Source organism: Schistocerca gregaria, chromosome 3, assembly GCF_023897955.1.
Source record: "Schistocerca gregaria isolate iqSchGreg1 chromosome 3, iqSchGreg1.2, whole genome shotgun sequence".
Classification (NCBI taxonomy): domain Eukaryota; kingdom Metazoa; phylum Arthropoda; class Insecta; order Orthoptera; family Acrididae; genus Schistocerca; species Schistocerca gregaria.
This window is the reverse complement of record NC_064922.1, coordinates 414,898,169-414,915,711: the sequence shown is the minus strand read 5'-3', so window position 1 is coordinate 414,915,711 and position 17,543 is coordinate 414,898,169. Positions and strand designations below refer to the sequence as shown.

General features: G+C 44.8%; 1 protein-coding gene across 4 annotated transcripts in view; it reads right to left on the bottom strand.

Annotated features, from left to right (window-relative positions):
* The window catches only part of LOC126355089 (cAMP-dependent protein kinase type I regulatory subunit), a 267,006-nt gene that overhangs the window by 39,642 nt on the left and 209,821 nt on the right, over positions 1-17,543 (bottom strand). For all 4 annotated transcript variants that reach the window (XM_050005279.1, XM_050005280.1, XM_050005282.1 and 1 more), the window contains exon 2: positions 17,246-17,401. In XM_050005279.1, the coding sequence (XP_049861236.1) occupies positions 17,246-17,401 (156 nt within the window). The remainder of the gene's footprint in view (positions 1-17,245; positions 17,402-17,543) is intronic.

Below are 17,543 nucleotides of genomic sequence, written 5' to 3'. Positions count from 1 at the left end.
CGACATAACTTCATTTAATTGCTTGAGTTCAAGTTTTATTTTGTTGGTAACTCAGTTACACGAACTTTACTTCCAGTAATAGAACCTGCGCTGTTCACTTATTAGCAGTATCTTATCAGATGTGTGTTCGACTTTTAGGAGGAGTAACAAAGCTTACATTCTCATCGAAGATATTAACTGACTTTTCATAGCAAATGTTACACGACACCGCTTTTAAACATTATCTGTGGCTGATCGAAATTCACGATGTGATGTCGGTTATTTGGTTGGTTTAAAAGGGTGGGAAAGTGACCAAACTGCGAGGTCATCGGTCTCTTGTGCCCAGTAGAACAATTACCCCAGGCAAAGAAGAAAACAAAGAAGACGTCCGGCACAATAAGAGGAGAAAGGAAGAACCAAAAGAACGACAGAAGGACAACGAACACTACAATGGACGAAACAGGACAAAGAAACCACAGAGCGACACAAGAAACAGGGAGAGGAGATTAAAAACAAGAAAGAAGATTACCATGGCTGCCTGACCATCAGAATAAAAAAAAGGAAAAGCCAACCACTCTGAAACACATTAAAACCTCCACCCTAAAAGCCGTAAGGTGGAGGATACAGAGGGACAAAAGACATGTACTAAAACTCAGATCAAATGATAAAACCCACCCTCACGAATAAAACGTAAAACTGAAGATGCTGTTGAGGCATTGTCGCCCAACACAGAAGATAGGGTGCTGGGAAAGTTAAAAGTCCGCCGCAGAGCGGCTAAAAGTGGGCAGTCCAGCAAGACGTGGCCGACTGTCATTTACGACCCACAGCGACACTGAGGTGGGTCGTCGCGACGGAGGAGGTAACCATGTGTGAGCCACGTGTGGCCAATGTGGAGTCGACAAATGACAACTGACTCCCAGTGAGAAGCCCGCAGGGAAGACTTCCACACATTCGCAGTCTCCTTAATGACACGCAGTTTGTTGTGTGTACTGTTATGCCACTCCGTCTCCCAAAGCCGAAAAACCTTGCAGCGTAAGACTACGAAGGTCAGTTTCAGAGAAGCCCATCTCCAGGAACGGTTTCCTCGTAGCCTGTTTGGCCAGCCTGTCAGCAAGTTCATTGCCTGGGATTCCGACGTGTCGTGGGGTCCACACACACACCACTGAACGACTGGACCATTCCACGCAGAGACGAACTGCTGGATGTTCGCTACCAAAAGATGGCAAGGGTATCACTGGTCGATAGCTTGTAAGCTGCTCAATGAGTCAGGACAGAGAAGAAACGACTCACCAGAACAGGAACGAATGGACTGAAGTGCACGAGATATGGCTACAAGCTCTGCAGTGAATACACTGCAGCCAGCGGACAAGAAATGCTGTTCAATATGGCCTCTGTGGACATAGGCGAAGCCAACATTACAATAAGCCATCGAGCCGTCGGTTTAAACAACTTCAGAGCCCCGGAACACGTCAAGAATCGAGAGGAAGTGACAGAGAGCGGCGGGGTTAACGGAGTCCTTAGGGACATGCAAAAGGTCCAGACGAAGCTTCGGCCGAGGTGAACGTGAATGGACCTCAAGTAGAGGTGGTAAAGGGAATGACTCCAATTCGGAGAGGACTGACCTGGGCCGCCGACGCGGGAGATGAACTGCCGCGGGTGGGAAAAGAAAACGGTAATTAGGATGCTCAGGAGAACTACGAATGTCTGCAACATAACTGGCGAGCAGTTGTGCACGTCGGATCCGCAATGGAGAGGCTCCTTTCTCCACCAGGATACTGGTCACCGGACTCGTTCTAAAAGCTCCTGTCGATAGGTGAACGCCATAGGTGCACAAGAAACGCAACGCTAAGGGTGCCGCCGAACCGTAAACCGGACTCCCATAGTCAAGGCGGGATTGAACAAGGGCTCCATAGAGCTGCAGCAGCGTAGAGCGATCTGCACCCCAGTTGGTGTTGCTCAGGCAGCGGAGGGCATTGAGGTGCTGCCAGGAAGGTGAGGAAGCCAAATCAATCGGGCGTCGATAACCACTCATATGAATCGATACGTCTCCAATAAAGTGAGTGGTTCGTCATTAAGATAAAATTCAGCTTCCGAATGAACGGGACGATGCCGACAGAAGTGCATGACACAGGACTTAGCGGCTGAAAACTGGAAGCCGTGGTCTAGAGGCCATGACTGCGCGTTGTAAATGACTCCCTGTAGGCGCCGCTCTGCAACACCAGTACTGGTGGAGCAATGCGAACTGCAGAAGTCATCCGCATACAGAGAAGCGGAGACCAAAGGGCATACAGCTGGTACTAGGTCGTTGATGGCTACTAAAAATAGAGATACACTCAATATGAAACCCTGCGGAACGCCATTCTCCTAAATATAGAGGGAACTCTGGGAGGCAGTAACTTGGACACGGAAAGTACGGAGCGACAGAAGTTTTGAATAAAAATAGGGAGCGGGCCCCGGAGACCCGACTAATACAAAATGGCAAGGATATGATTTCGCCGGGTTGTGTCGTATGCTTTATGTAAGTCAAAAAAAGATGGCAAGCAGATGTTGGCGTCTGGAAAAGGCTGTTCATATGACAGACACGAGGGACACAAGATTACCAGTGGTAGAGCGACCCTGGCGGAAGCCGCCCTGACATGGAACCTGTAGGCCACGTGACTCCAGGACTCAGCCCAACCACAGACACACTATACGTCCCAGCAGCTTACAGAGAACGTCGGTGAGGCTGATGGGCCGACAGCTATCCACATCAAGCTGATTTTTACCGGGTGTAGCATCGGAATGATGGTGCTCTCCGCCACTGCGATGGAAAGACGCCATCACACCAGATCCCATTGAAGATGACGAGGAGACATCGCTTGTAGTCAGACGAGAGATGTTTAATCATCTGACAGTGGATCAAATCCAGCCCAGGAGCTGTGTCGGGGCAATGTGCAAGGGCGCTGAGGAGCTCCCACTCTTTAAATGAGGCTTTATAGGGTTCACTGTGTGTAGTGAATGAGAGGACTTTCCTTTCCATCCGCCATTTGTGGGTGCGAAAGGCTGGGGGCTAGTTCTCCGACACAGAGGCTCGAGCATAGTGCTCAGAAAAGTGCTCGGCAATCGCGTTTGCATCGGTAGAGAGCACGCCATTTATATTAACACCAGGGACACCTGTTGAGGACTGGTACCCAAAAATATGTCTGATCTTCGTTTAGACTTGGGAAGGTGACGTATGGCACCCAATGGTCGACGTACCTCAACCAACACTCCTGTTTCCGTCGTTTTATACGCTGGCGAACGCGGGCACGAAGCCGCTTAAAGGCTATTAGGTGCTCTAGGGGGTGCCGCTTATGTCGCTGTAGAACTCGCCGACGCTCTTTAACTGCCTCAGCCACTTCTGGCGACCACCAAGGGACTGTGTTTCGCCGGAGGAACCCTAGAGAACGACGGATCGCGTTTTCCGCCGCAGAAATTATAGTTGTAGTGACCTGCTCAATCATATCATCGATGTTACCATGTGGGGGAAATCCAACGGTGACAGCAGAGGTGAAAGTTTCCCAGGCCTCCTTGTTTAAAGCCCATCTGGGCAGGCGTCCGTGGGCCTGATGCCGGGGCAGTGATAGGAAGATGGGAACGTGGTCACTACCACACAGGTCGTAACACGCTCTCCACTGGATGGATGGGAGAAGGCCGAGACTGCAAAACCGAGAGATCAATGGCCGAATATGTGCCATGAGGCACACTGAAATTTGTGGCAGCCTCAGTATTTAAGAAGCAGAAGTCGAGTAGGGATAGTAAATTTTCGATGTATCTGCCACTGCCAGTAAGCAGGTTGCTACACCACAAGGGGTTATGGGCGTTAAAATCTCTCAAACGCTGAAAGGTTCAGGGAGTTGATCAATCAGTGTAGCCAATACGTTCAGGGGTACTGCACCATCTGGAGGGAGATATATATTGCCGAACGTTCCTGCATTGTCCGTATCCTGACAGCCATAGCTTCATAAGTAGTTTGAAGGGGCACAGGTTCACTACATACCGAGTTGAGGAAGTAAATGCAAACTCTTCCTGACACTATATTATGTTCGCTACGGTTCTCGTAATATCCCCTGTACCTACGAAGGGCAGGGGTGTGCATTGCTGGGAAACAGGTTTCCTGGAGGGCAATGCAGAAAGCAGGTGTAAAGCTTAACAGTTGCTGTAGCTCAGCCAGGTGGTGGAAAAAACCGCAGCAATTCCACTGGAGGATGACGTGATCGTGAGACTGGGGAGGCATGAAACACTCAATGAGGTAGCCTACGCCTCAGGGTCACCAGCTGCCACCGACTTATTTCCTGAACAGGCTATATCCACTGTGTCTGAGAATTTGGCAAGATCTGGGTCCTCAGCAGATGCCAGAATCTTCACCTTATCCTCAGACGCAGAGCTTGTAGGCAGCGGTGGTTTGGATGCCACTGCAATTCCCTTGGTATTGGGGGGTCTTCTTTCTGGATTTCTCTCGGTGATCCTTGGGTTTCTCCGACTGAGAGGGCTTCACTGATGCAGTCTCCGAAACTAAGGATGATTCTGAAGCCCTATGACCATCTGCTTTTGGGCACTTCAGCCACTGGTGAGTGTCATCTTTCCCACTAGCAGAAACCTGAGAATGGAATGACACAGAAGATCTCTTCCTAGCGAGAGGAGCCGAAGAAGATCTGCACTTCTCCAGCTGAAAAGTGGGAATGATGTCCCCAATGGTTGGGTGGGACAGTGCTCCCGAGGTAGGTGGTCCAGGAGCAACAGGGAGGGAAGTGTCCCCCAACATCAAGGGGGCAGGTGTAGTTTTCCAGCTCCGAGAGCCGACTGGAACTCACGGAACTGATGGGGCTACAGCTGTTCTCGTAACAGCGGCATAAGAGATGGTCATAGCCACAGGATGTAAGTGCTTAAATTTCCTCTTGGCCTCAGAGTGTCGCTCTGTCAGTCTATGGTCTTGTATACCATGATTTTCCTTTCTCGCTGTAATATCCTGTAGTCTGGTGAGCAAGGGGAATCATGCTCTTCACAGTTGACACAGATGGAAGGCGGGGCACACGAAGTATTGGGATAGGATGGACGACTACAATCTCGACATGTGATGCCGGAAGTACAGTGGGAAGACATATGGCCGAACTTCCAGCACTTAAAGCACCGCATTGGGGGAGGGATGATTGGCTTGACATCACAGCAGCAGACCATCAACTTTACCTCCTCGAGTAATGTGTCACCCTCGAAGGCCAAGATGAAGGCAGTGGCAACCTGGTTATCCCTCGGACTCCCTGTCGCTCTAAGTTGGCGCGCAGCTCGTCGTCAAGATTGCAAAAGAAGGTCCTCGTGGAATATAATACCCTGGACCATATATAAACTCTTATGAGGCGTGATGGTAAAGGAAACATCCCCCAGCTCGCCACAAGCGAGTAATGCCCGTGACTGGGCAGAGGATGCTTTTTTTTTATATCAAGAATGACCCTGACTACATTTTGGACAAGCCCTCCACCTCCCCAAACTTGTCCTCTAAATGCTCCACAAGAAACTGATGCATCATCGAGACAAAGGAGTCCCCTTCAGCTCTCGTACATACGAGGTATCAGGGCAAATAAGGTTCGCTGCCATCCTTGGCCTGACATTCCTCCCATGGTGTGGCCAGGGAGGGGAACGATTTAGGATCATACTTCCTTGCATTATAATGAGACTTGGAACGCTTACAGACTGCTGGCGTTTGATCACCAGGGGACCATCACATAAAGCCTGAAAGGTGCGAGACTCCTTTTAGCCGCCTCTTACGCAGGCAGGAATACCTCAGGCCTATTCTAAGCCCTGGGCCCGCAGGTGGGCACGATGTGAAGTATAATCGTTTTTGGTGAAACGGGAAAAGCAGTGCTTGCACGACGGCGACGATTTGCATGAAATTTTAAAGGCAGTTGCTTCGCGATAAGGCCGACTAAACAATCCTGCTGTACATAAGAAGAAATTGACACTCATTTTTCATTAAGAAAAAAACACTGAGGCAACAATAAAATACGCACAATACAAATGCAGTAGTATCGCGTACACAAAGTATAAGAGGGCAGTGCGTTGGCAGAGTTGTCATTTGTACTGGCTCTAAGCACTATGGGACTTAACATATAAGGTCATCAGTCCCCTAGACTTAGAACTGTGGTGTCATCGCCAGACACCACACTTACTAGGTGGTAGCCTTTAAATCGGCCGCGGTCCGGTAGTATACGTCGGACCCGCGTGTCGCCACTATCAGTGATTGCAGACCGAGCGCCGCCACACGGCAGGTCTAGAGAGACTTCCTAGCACTCGCCCCAGTTGTACAGCCGACTTTGCTAGCGATGGTTCACTGCCTACTTACGTTCTCATTTGCCGAGAATATAGTTTAGCATAGCCTTCAGCTACGTCATTTGCTACGACCTAGCAAGGCGCCATTATCATTTACTATTGATATTGTAAACTATGTACCGTCAAAACCGACGTTCATCATTAATGGATTAAAGTTAAGTATTCCACCAGCTACGTCCGTTGTTTCTAAATTCTAATTTCATTGTCCTGTTCCAGACCTCACGCCAGCCTGCGTGAGCTAAATCGCGTGCCTTTCGGCCTACTCTAGTAACACTGTGTTGGCTCTCCTGCCAACCACAAAAAGAGCTACTTAAACCTAACTAACCTAAGGACATCACACACATCCATGCCCGAGGCAAGATTCAAACCTGCGACCGCAGCAGCTGCGCAGTTCTGGACTGAAGTGCCTAGAACCGCTCGGCCACAGCGGCCGCCTGTCATTTGTACTCAGGTGATTTATGTCAAAAGGCTTCCGACATGATTATGGCCGCACTACGGGAATCAGCCGAATTTGAACGCGGAATGGTAGTTTGAGCTAGAAGTATGGGACATTCCATTTCGGAAATCGTTGGGGAATTAAATATTCCGAGATCTACAATGTCAAGAGTGGGCCTATAATACCAAATTTCTGGCATTACCTCTCACCATGGACAACGAAATGGCCGACGACCTGCACCTCTCACCACAGACAACGCAGTGAACGACGACCTTCACGTAACGACCGAGAGCAGCGACGTTTGCGTAGTTGTCAGTACTAACAGACAAGCAACACTGCATGAAATAACCGCACCAGTCAATTTGGGACGTACGACGAACGTATCTCTTGGGATACTGTGCCGAAATTTGGCATTCATGGGCTATGGCAGCAAACAAACACGCTAGTGCCTTTGCGAACAGCACGACATTGCTTGCAGTGCCTGTCCTGGGCTCGTGACCACATTGTTTGGACCCTACGAGCCTGGAAAACCATGACCTTGTCAAATGAGTTCGATCTGAGTCGGTAAGAGCTGATGGTACTGTTCAGGTGCGGCGCAGACCCTACGAAACCATGGACCCAAGTCGTCAGCAAACCACTGCTCAATCTGATAGTGGCTCCACAATGGTGTGAGCTGTGTTTACATGGAATGCATTGGGTCGTCTGGTCCAACTGAACCTATCAATGACTGGAAAGTTATGTCTGCGTATTTGGAGACCATTTGCAGCCATTCATGAACATCTTTCCAAGAAACGATGGAATTTTTATCCATGACTATGCGCCATGTCACCGGGCCGCAATTGCTCGCTACTGGTTTGAAGAACATTCTGGACAAATCGAGCGAATGATTTGGCCATCCAGATCACCCGACATAAATCCCATTGGCATTTGTGAGACATAATCGAGAGACATGTTCATGCAGAAAATCATGTACGGGCAACACTTTCACTGTTATGGACAGCTACAGAGGCAGCATAGCTCAGTGTTTCAGCAGGAGACTTCCAAAGACTTGTTGATTCCATGCCACCTCGAGTTGCTGCACTACGCAGTATTAGTTGTCCCAAGGCTTCTGTCACCTCAGGGCATTTGAGTTTCTGTGTTGTGAACAATTTATTTAATAACTTTAACGACTTTTAAACATCTCTGGTCTTACCAGACATCGTTTTAAGCTCTTTGCCACAACAGAAGAATTTTAGTGTCGTTAACGTTAATGCGCAGGCGTTTAATAATCCAATGTTTTTGAACGAAGAAGCACTTGCGTCTAAATAATCAAACAGGCTACGCGTCCAGGTGTGCTATTGGGTAATTTTATGTGAATTGAAGAAACACAAATTATTAGTTACATACATAAATGAGGTATTTATTTTGAAATTAGTGCACTGCTACTTCCGTACATCGGAGTAACGTTTGGAGTCAGTTCGCGAATTTCGATTATGGTTTCGACAAAAGTGGTAAGCATTACTTTATTGGAAGGGCATTCAAACTGGAATACATGGAAATACAAACAAAGTGTCTTCCACGTCGTATCCCTGCAGCGCTCGATTTTACTGAAGGTAGGTTAGTCAAACCTGTAGAACCTGAGAAAGATGCTACATCTCAATAAAGAGAGACATATAAGAACGCACTAAATAATTATCTATCGGCTGACAGCAATGGTTTAACTATACTGACTATGAATATGACAAGAGGAAAAACGCAGAAAATAACGTGCCTGAATACATTTCGGGAAGTAAGGGCACAACTGCATAAATTATTTGACAGTGTTTCTGATGCAATTTTTTTATTTTTGCTACTTTTTGGATTTGTAAAACTTTCTATTGATGATGTAGTAACTCAAAAGTTTAGGCACACTACCAAATGTGTATTTTTTCATTCAAATCAAGTTTGATGCTTATGTCAAATCGTGATAGGACTGCTGATAACTTGAAACTCAACTCAGCAAATGAGAAAGCTTTGTCGAGTAAAGGATGAGATTCTGCATCTCAAATGGCACATTTAAGTAACTCACTGAAAAAGTCTCAAGCACAATGAAAAAAGAAAACTGTGTCATTATTGTAAGGCGCTGAACCATGTAATGAAGAAATTCCGAAACTGCATTGTGGATAATCGACCACAAAAGCCTCAGAAAAGTGATGTGTCGGAAGCTTCTGAAACCCCAAATACAAACACTGTTCTCTTCGATGAAATGTCTGTTCAACGTTTCACTATGCCGCAAACTCCGCAGCAAAACAGATGCAGTGAAAGAGAGAATCATATTCTTGTTGAACAGCCAGGGCTATGAAGCAAGCTCACGGAAACATTGCTCTGTCGTTTTGGGCTGAAATGGTAAATTCTGCAGCATGCATCCTAAATCGAACGTGACCTTACAGTATCCTAGGGACGTCTCCAAATGAAATATGGCATCGAAAGAAGACTGGCGTGAAGTATCTACAAATAAAAACAGTCCAAATATGATGTTTACATTCCAAAACAATTAAGAATGAAAATGGATCGAAAAGCAGAAAGAGTGATTCTGATTGGTTATGACCATGATGATGGTTATCATATCTGGTGTGAAGAAAATCGTCAGCTAATGAGATTACTGGATCTTACTTTTGAAGAAAAAATTACGCAAAAGGAAAGTTCAGTAGTTTCTGACGATCTTTATCTCCTTCATTGGAAGCCTCAAAAGTCAAGAGTAAAGCGAAATTTAGTTTTTCAAGTGAATATTAGTTCTATAGTTACCGTATAGTGATTTACAGGATGGAACTAAAGAGAAAGAGAACAGTCTGACGATAAAAGGATTAGGCCACAACTGCGTAAGTTTTAACGCTAAAACGTCCAAAAAGGTTTCAAGACTTCCTAATGCAATTAATGACCTCTGAGGAATCAGAATCTTATCGAGACGCAATGAAATTGAGTCAACGACACGACTGCAAAGCAGAAATGGATGAAGAAATGACGGCACATCAAGAAATTGAATTTAGACTTTGGAAGATTTACTTTCTGGAAAAAGGTCAATTTCATTTAAGTGGATCTGCAAACTTAAGACAAATGCTGATGGCTCGTTTAACAGATACACAGCAAAGACTGGTTATCGAAAGATTTTTTCAAAAGGAATGGGTATGTCATGAACGAACTTTCAGCCTCGCGGCAAAGATGTACTATTCGAACATTATTCAGCGCTGCAGTCAAGTAGAAGACGAAAGTTGCACAAATAGTAGTGATTACTGCTTTTAATTACGGTAACCTGAAGGTTATAATGATGATTCTAGATAAGATTATCCATTAATGAAAAGCTTATACGGCATGAAACAGGTACCCCCTTCCTGGAATGAGAGATTATACTTCGTGGAATTACGATTTAAGAGAACGAAGCCTCTTTATGAGACAAAGATTCTTACAAGATACGTTGATGACGGATTGATTGAGGCAAACAATGATAGTGAAATTGAAGAATTTATTGAAGATCTTGAAAGAGAATTCAAAATCAAATCAAACCCGGTATCATGTTTCTCAGGATTGGAAAGCGTTAAAAAAAAAAAAAAAAAAAAAAAAAAAAAAAAAAAAAAAAAAAAAGATGGGTCCATTATAGTCAGACTCCGTACAGCGAGAAGGTTTTGGTGCAGTTTGGCTTGAGTGATTGTATAGCTGTTATAGCTCCAATTGCAAACGACGACAGCATGGAAGAGAACCCTACCAACAGCGAATATCCCTATAGGCAAGCAGTTGGATACTCGATGTACCTGAAATGTGGGGCATGACTAGACGTAACATATGCTGTCAAGTTTTGTCTAGAAGTCTTGAAAATCGGACAAAGCGTGACGTAATAAGGATGAAAGAATCTTTCACTATCTGAGAGGCAAATATGACTATGGAATTATTTACAAAAGCGGTGAAAGCAAAGGCCTTCTTGAGCGTTATAGTGATACCGATCGTGGAGGTGATCTGGCCGATCTGCCCCAGGTGTTCTTTGTCTGTACTTCGGTGCATGTCATTTGGATAATCAGCGATAACTTTCAGCAGCAATCTTTACTACAGAGGGTGTAGCGGCTAGTAAAGCACCACGAGAAATTATTTAGCTCAAGAGACTTTTAATAAACTTTGCCAGCTAAAGGATTCGAAACCCTGCGTATGAATGGACAATGAAGTTACCCTTCGTCTCCCGCAAAATCCTGAATGTCATTGAGTAGTTATTGCTGATGAAATTAATATTTCCAAGAGTAAATACAGAAAAACAGCTTACGGACTTACAAACAAAACAATTTGTTGCTGTCCGACTAAGACAGTTGTGCGATAATACGATAGAGTGTAAGTTACTAAATAAGGGAGAGTATAAAGATTTTGTACTGGGAATAGTTTTACTGAATAACTTGAAAGACTTTTAAATATTTCTGTGTTACCAGGTAGATTAAAAGGCTCTTGCCGCAATGTAACACGTTTATTATCGTTGTTAAGCGTTGATGTGTGTCAATGTTTTTGAACGAAGAAAAACTTGCGTTCTTTATAAATAAACAGCAAAAGAAACAATTCTTGCACGACGGCTACGATTTATATGAAATTTTAAAGGCAGTTCTTATCGACAAGATAGACTAAACGATCCTTCTATATATAAAAAGAAATTGGAATACAATTTACATTAAGAAAGATATGAACTAATTACGAAGAAATTTTCGTTATGAGGTGCAGTACCACCGATTAACATGGTCATTTGCACTGAGGTGAAAAAAGGCATGGGATACGTCCTAATGTCGTGTCGTACTTCCTTTTGCTAGACCTAGTACAGCAACTCGACGTGGCATGAACTCGTCAAGACGCTGGAAGTCTCCTGCAGAGGTATTGAGTTATGCTGCCTCTACAGCCGTCCGTCCATATGTGCCAATGTGTGGCCGGTGAATGATTTTCTACACGAACCGACCTCTCGATTATGTCCCATAAATGTTCGATGGGTTTTATGGCGGGCGATCTGTGTGGCCAAATCATTGTTTCTAATTGTCAAGAATGCTCTCCAAACCGATCTGAACAACCACGGCCCGGTGATTTGGCGCACTGTCATCCATAAAAGTTGCATCGTTGTATGCGAAGATGAAGTCCACGAATGGCTGTAATAGTCTGCACGTAGCCAAACATAACATTTCCAGTCAATGATCGGTGAAGTTGGACCAGTCATTCCATGATAACGAAGCCCACATCATTATGGAGCTACCAGACGCTTGCACATTAGAGATGGGCAAAGCCGTTCATCCTTGGGTACTAGTTCACTGGTGAGAGCTTTCCCCCCCCCCCCCCCCCCCTCGTTTACCGTTCACTGTGCTTGGTATATGGTTCTTATGAAAAACTGAAAATTAGTGGCACTGAAGATGGAAGGCGCCAAGAGGGGCACTTGCCTCCCCCATAGAGAACAGACGTTTTGTTCATAACAGAATTCTCACACACTTGTAATTTTCGTGATTCTGCAAAACATCTCGTTTAGCCAACTTTAGCGTTGTGTGGCTGATCGCAATGAAATAATATAAGGTGGTGCACAAAAAACCAGCCCCGAGTACAGACTGCTCGCCAACTACGCACGATTTGTTGACCGCTACGAGCAGAATAGATAAACACGTGATAATTAGGCAGTGAAGAAATAACAACTAAGCTAATGCAAACAACTTCGAAACAACAGACGGCGACTGGTAAGCGACAATGAGCAGTCTAGTACTCGGAGCCGATTTTTCGTGTGCCACCCTGTACCACTGAAATAATACTGTAGGAGTTATCAAAATGCGATACTATACAATCGATTTCGAAGCGTGGGCTTCATTCTGTAGTAAGTCGGTCTGGCTACCATAACAATGAACATACTCTTTTACCTTGGATCAAAAAAAGAAGGAAAATGGCAACTGGTGTGTGCCGTGCTGACGTCCTTTGCATGTGTAATAACAAAAAAAATCTTGCCGTTTTACAAGTATTACTTCTGCTGTTTATCGAAATAGAGAAGTAAACTGATACACCGTATTGTTAGCTGAAAAGATGCATGTACTACATACCACGTAAATTTTATGCAATTTCCGTAATTATAAAACACATTTTAATAACCAGTCGTGGTCGCTGAATGGAATACGAAAAGAACCAGAAGTTCAGAGTTAAAAAAAAAAAATTGAAACAGATCTAGAATGGGCGTGTGAAGTAAACGAAACGAACAACTCGATACTCAATTAACTATGGGCAGTCGGCAGTGTAACTGCGGCGAGTGGCCACGCGAAGGACGAGTCCGGCCGAGCGAGACCGAGACAGACGGGAACGAGGCTAGAACGAGACCGGCAGACGTGCCGTTGCGGGAACGAGACCGACCGTTCCCCGTTACCGGGAACTATACGTAGAAAGCCGCTCCCGAAGTGAACTATGAAAGACCGTTCCTTAGAATGCATTCCTAGCTCGTTCCGTTCATCTTGGTGAACCGTTCCTTTGGACCCGTTAGTTCGAGAACGACGCATCTCTATTGCACACTGCATCGTTGATAACCCGGATGCATGGCTTCGTCGCGCCTGCGCCACACGCGAACTCTAACATCAGCTCTTACCAATTGAAATCGGGACTGCTCTGACAAAGTCTTGGCCTTCCAGGCGTCTATGGTCCACCAACCGATATGGTCACGAGCCCAGCACAGGCGTTGCAGGCGATGACGCGCTGTTACCAAAGGCACTCGCGTCGGTCACCTGCTGTCATAGCCCATTAACGCCAAATTTCGCCGCACAGTCGTAAGCGATACGTTCGTCGTACGTCCCACATTGATCTCTAACGTTATTTCACTCAATGTTGCTTGTCTGTTAGCAATGACAACACTACGCAAAAGCTGCTGCTCTCTGTCGTTATGTGGAGGCCGTCGGGCACATGTTGTCCGTGGTGAGAGGTAATGCCTGAAATTTAGTATTTTCGGCACACTCTTGACACTGTTGGTCTTAGAATACTGAATTCCCTAACGATTCCCGAAATAGAATTTACCATGCATCTAGCTCCACTACCATTCCGCGTTGTCTGTTAATTCCCGTCGTGTGGCCGTAAGTCATGTCGGATGCCTTTCACCTAAGTACAAATGACAACTCTGCCAATGCACTGCCCTTTTATATCTTGTGTAAGGGATACTACAGCTATCTGTATATATGCATATCGCTATCGTGTGACTTTTTTCACCTTAGTGTATAAAGAGAAAGAAGCCACTTGAAGAATATTTAATAATTTTTAATACGTCACAAGACAGAATACCACGTCTTAATATATCCACTATACAACGACCTGACTACGGGTTGCTGAAGACAGAAAGGAATTCCATTTTATGTCAAGCAAGGGAGTAGGCATTCGGTGGAGTACGTCATCGTGGATAGCATTGAGACGGACCACCCCACAGTCCGTGACGGCCGATCGGTTTCGAAGTCACTCATTAGAAGCAGTTTATCGACATTCACTCACGTCAACTCCGCAGTTTAGATTTGGAAGAATCGCGTGTGATTTTGGACAAACTACTTCGACAAGACTCTGGACTTAGTGCGTTCCAGCTTCGTTTTTGTTGCGCACAGTTCTAGATTTGGGGTTTTTGGACAATGCACGGGTAATTATATTTAATGTAACTCTTCAACTGTCTTTTTTCGCAACAAGTGAGTGATAATTTGCTATTGTTGTTACATGAGCGGAATTCCTGCACACAAAGAGGACGTGTTGCCTGACTGGAGACACACTAATGCAAATTTCTTGTGATATAGGGACAGAACATGGTTAGGAAAGTTAAATGTGAATAATTACTGCCTGAGGACCCTGCACTACTTAATCTCGAGTCAATGATTTAAAGCCACAATACAGAAAGGTTGGCAGAGGAAGAATGAAAAAGACTGGTGCAACAACAGTACTCCCTCCCAGCCAATGGAAAGCTACAGCACACACTACAGAGTAGCACTTGATATTCTACGAGAGCCATCTAGAAAGTAACCGCTGTTTTCGCGTTGCATGGGAAGTACTTACTGGAGGGAACGGAGGGTGCTTACAGCTGCGACAGCGAGAAAGCCACACTGTTTCTCGTTTGCCTAATGTAGCTGTGCAAACAGAATGTTGCAAGTGAAAATCCCACCAAATGTGAAATCAGTCATGAAATACTACTTTCAGTTGCAAAATAAATAAATCAATCTCAAAGCTGATGACATTCATCACGAAATGTATCTTAGTAGGGTCTGAATGTGATAAATAAAGGTTGTGATCCTCAATGTTCTCGTCTCTTGAACATAGTTTTAATCAGCCTTAATTTCATGGGATGTATTGGAAAGCAATTTCGCATTTCTCGTAGACACAATCCCACATCTCAAAACTTCCATGAACTCGTAATCCCTAAATCGCTAAAACAAATTATAGTGCTAAATGACAAAAATGTGTCTAGAATTTCGTAAATTTATATGAAAAGTACCTATTGCTCCAGTGATTTCATTTCGGCAGGACTCATAACAGCAGTAACACAAAAATAAATTTTCGTTACAACAACTTTAGATATACTTATTTTCAGCGATAGTAGTCTCCACAATATGATCACTATTTAAAAAGATGTCACAATCTTCTACACTCGGTTGTGCAATCTCTGCACCGACTGTTGCTTTGAACGCTGTTAAGTGAGTACTACAATGCGCAAAATTCGTAGAAATAAGTTAGTGTACCACTAGAGAGGTCTCTCTCTTGCAATAGCATCGGTGGTTTCATGCCAGTCACACTTAAAAAAAAAAAGAGAGAGAGAGAGAGAGAGAGAGAGAGAGAGAGGTTTCAGGCAAAAACCACTGGTACTAAAAGGGTTAAATAAACAAGTTTCCACAAGTTCCGCGCTCTTTGGATTCGAACTACTGACTTCTATTTTTAGCGCTGCCCACGATAGGGACCGGTGAAAAGTCAAGGATTTCCTATGTTTACGTGGAGACAAAACAACAGTTACTGATGTGCAATCATACCGCCTAAGGTCTCCTCCCCTCCCCCTCTCCCTCCCCCACCCGAAAAAGCAGGCAAGCTGTGCTAGCCTTAGCTTATGACTAACGATCTTTGGTGACGCTAAAGAAACCTTGTTTGTGTGTTTTACAGATTGGGAACGACATACGCTTCTGGCGGGGCATTGTGTGAAATACAGAAACCCGAAACTGGGGTATCAAAACAAGCGATACGGTCGCTTGACAACCGGTGTAGTGGACAATTCTCGGGCATACACTGCCCGGCAAACACAGAAGTGTGACTTCAGTTCAAATCCGAGGTTTTTATACATTTGCCCTGAAACACACACAGGGCTCGAAGTGATTTCCACCTCATCATGCCCATGAAAAGGTGACCTATAAGGTGATGTAGATTAGGGTTCTGTAGTCATTCACCGTGGTGACCCCTCGTTTGTATGCACCAAAAAAGAAATTCGTTATTTTGAGAATGTTCTAGAGTCTTCAGATTGAAAATTGTACATTTGGTGGCGTTGTGGCATAGTGATTAGCATATGAGGCTGCATCGCACAAGGTCGTGAGTTCAAATCTCATACGATGCTTCATATTAACTTCGTTTGCTCTTATTTTTTCCCTTTTTCCCTTCATGTCATTCGGTTATCATTTTGAATCTTTGTGCATTTGATCTTAATTATGTTTATTTGTGTGTCACAATATTCAAAAGTCTGAAAATGCCTATCCATCGGTTAAAAACGACGAAATAATCTAATCATATTGGCTGTTCCGCACAAGATATACATTCCTTTTTGCGGTAGTTCTCATACAAACACTTAAAATACAAATTCGTGTTTCGCTATCGACAAGATAACACAAACACGAAAGAAGGGATTATAAACAAATGCGCAAAATGAGGAACAAATAATGAACGGACGAAAATATAATATAATGAAACGGAAAAAAATTAAATTGAAAGTAACAACAACAAAAAATTAAACTCGCATGCACAAAGATTTGAAATGAAAAAATTACAAAAAATGAAAAGTGGATGAAGTTAACTGACGATTAAAACTGCGTGTAAATTGTTAGAAATTACAATAATACATTTAAACCAATTAACTGAAAATTAACGATCAAATTCATATCCAAAACTAATTGAAAATGAAAAATTTTATAGCACCTAACAAGATTCGAACACACAAGCAAGCTCGTTCGTTCGTAAACCAATACGATACATCGTCATCGGGTACACAAATGTCAATTTTAAGGAGGGCTCTAGAAATGAACTCAAAATTACGAATTTTCTTTTCGGCTGCTGGGTGAGATATCTGGGACCCTAACCTACACCACCGTATAGATTCTTTCAAACACTCGATAGAACCCGTGGGGTCCTCTCCATGTAAGACGAAGAACGCAGGTGCTGTCGCGGGGCATCTCAGGTTGCGGTATCTTAGGCAGACGATTTTTGCCGATTCGTTAAAGATGTGATGAATGCTTATATCTAAATTAATTATTTGACCATTTTAGTTTGTAATGTACTCACCTTCTTGACATAGCTGGTGGCATCCTCCTCCGTGACCGGCTCTGCCGATATGCCTCCCCGGCGCCTGGCCGGCTGCTGGGCGGCCGACGGCAGGGGGGACAGGTCGTCGGTGTCCTCGGGAGACGCTGCCTGCTGCTTCGCATCGTGGGCCTGCTCCTGCAAGCAAGGGAGGCGAGGATGAGGCGGTGTTGCACGCGGCGTCAGCAGCGTGGCCCTTGACCCCGGCCGCTAATGAGCCGAGCGCCGCCCTCCACGCCACGCACTACAACGGAGTGCGCCCTGCGAGAGCTGCAGCCGG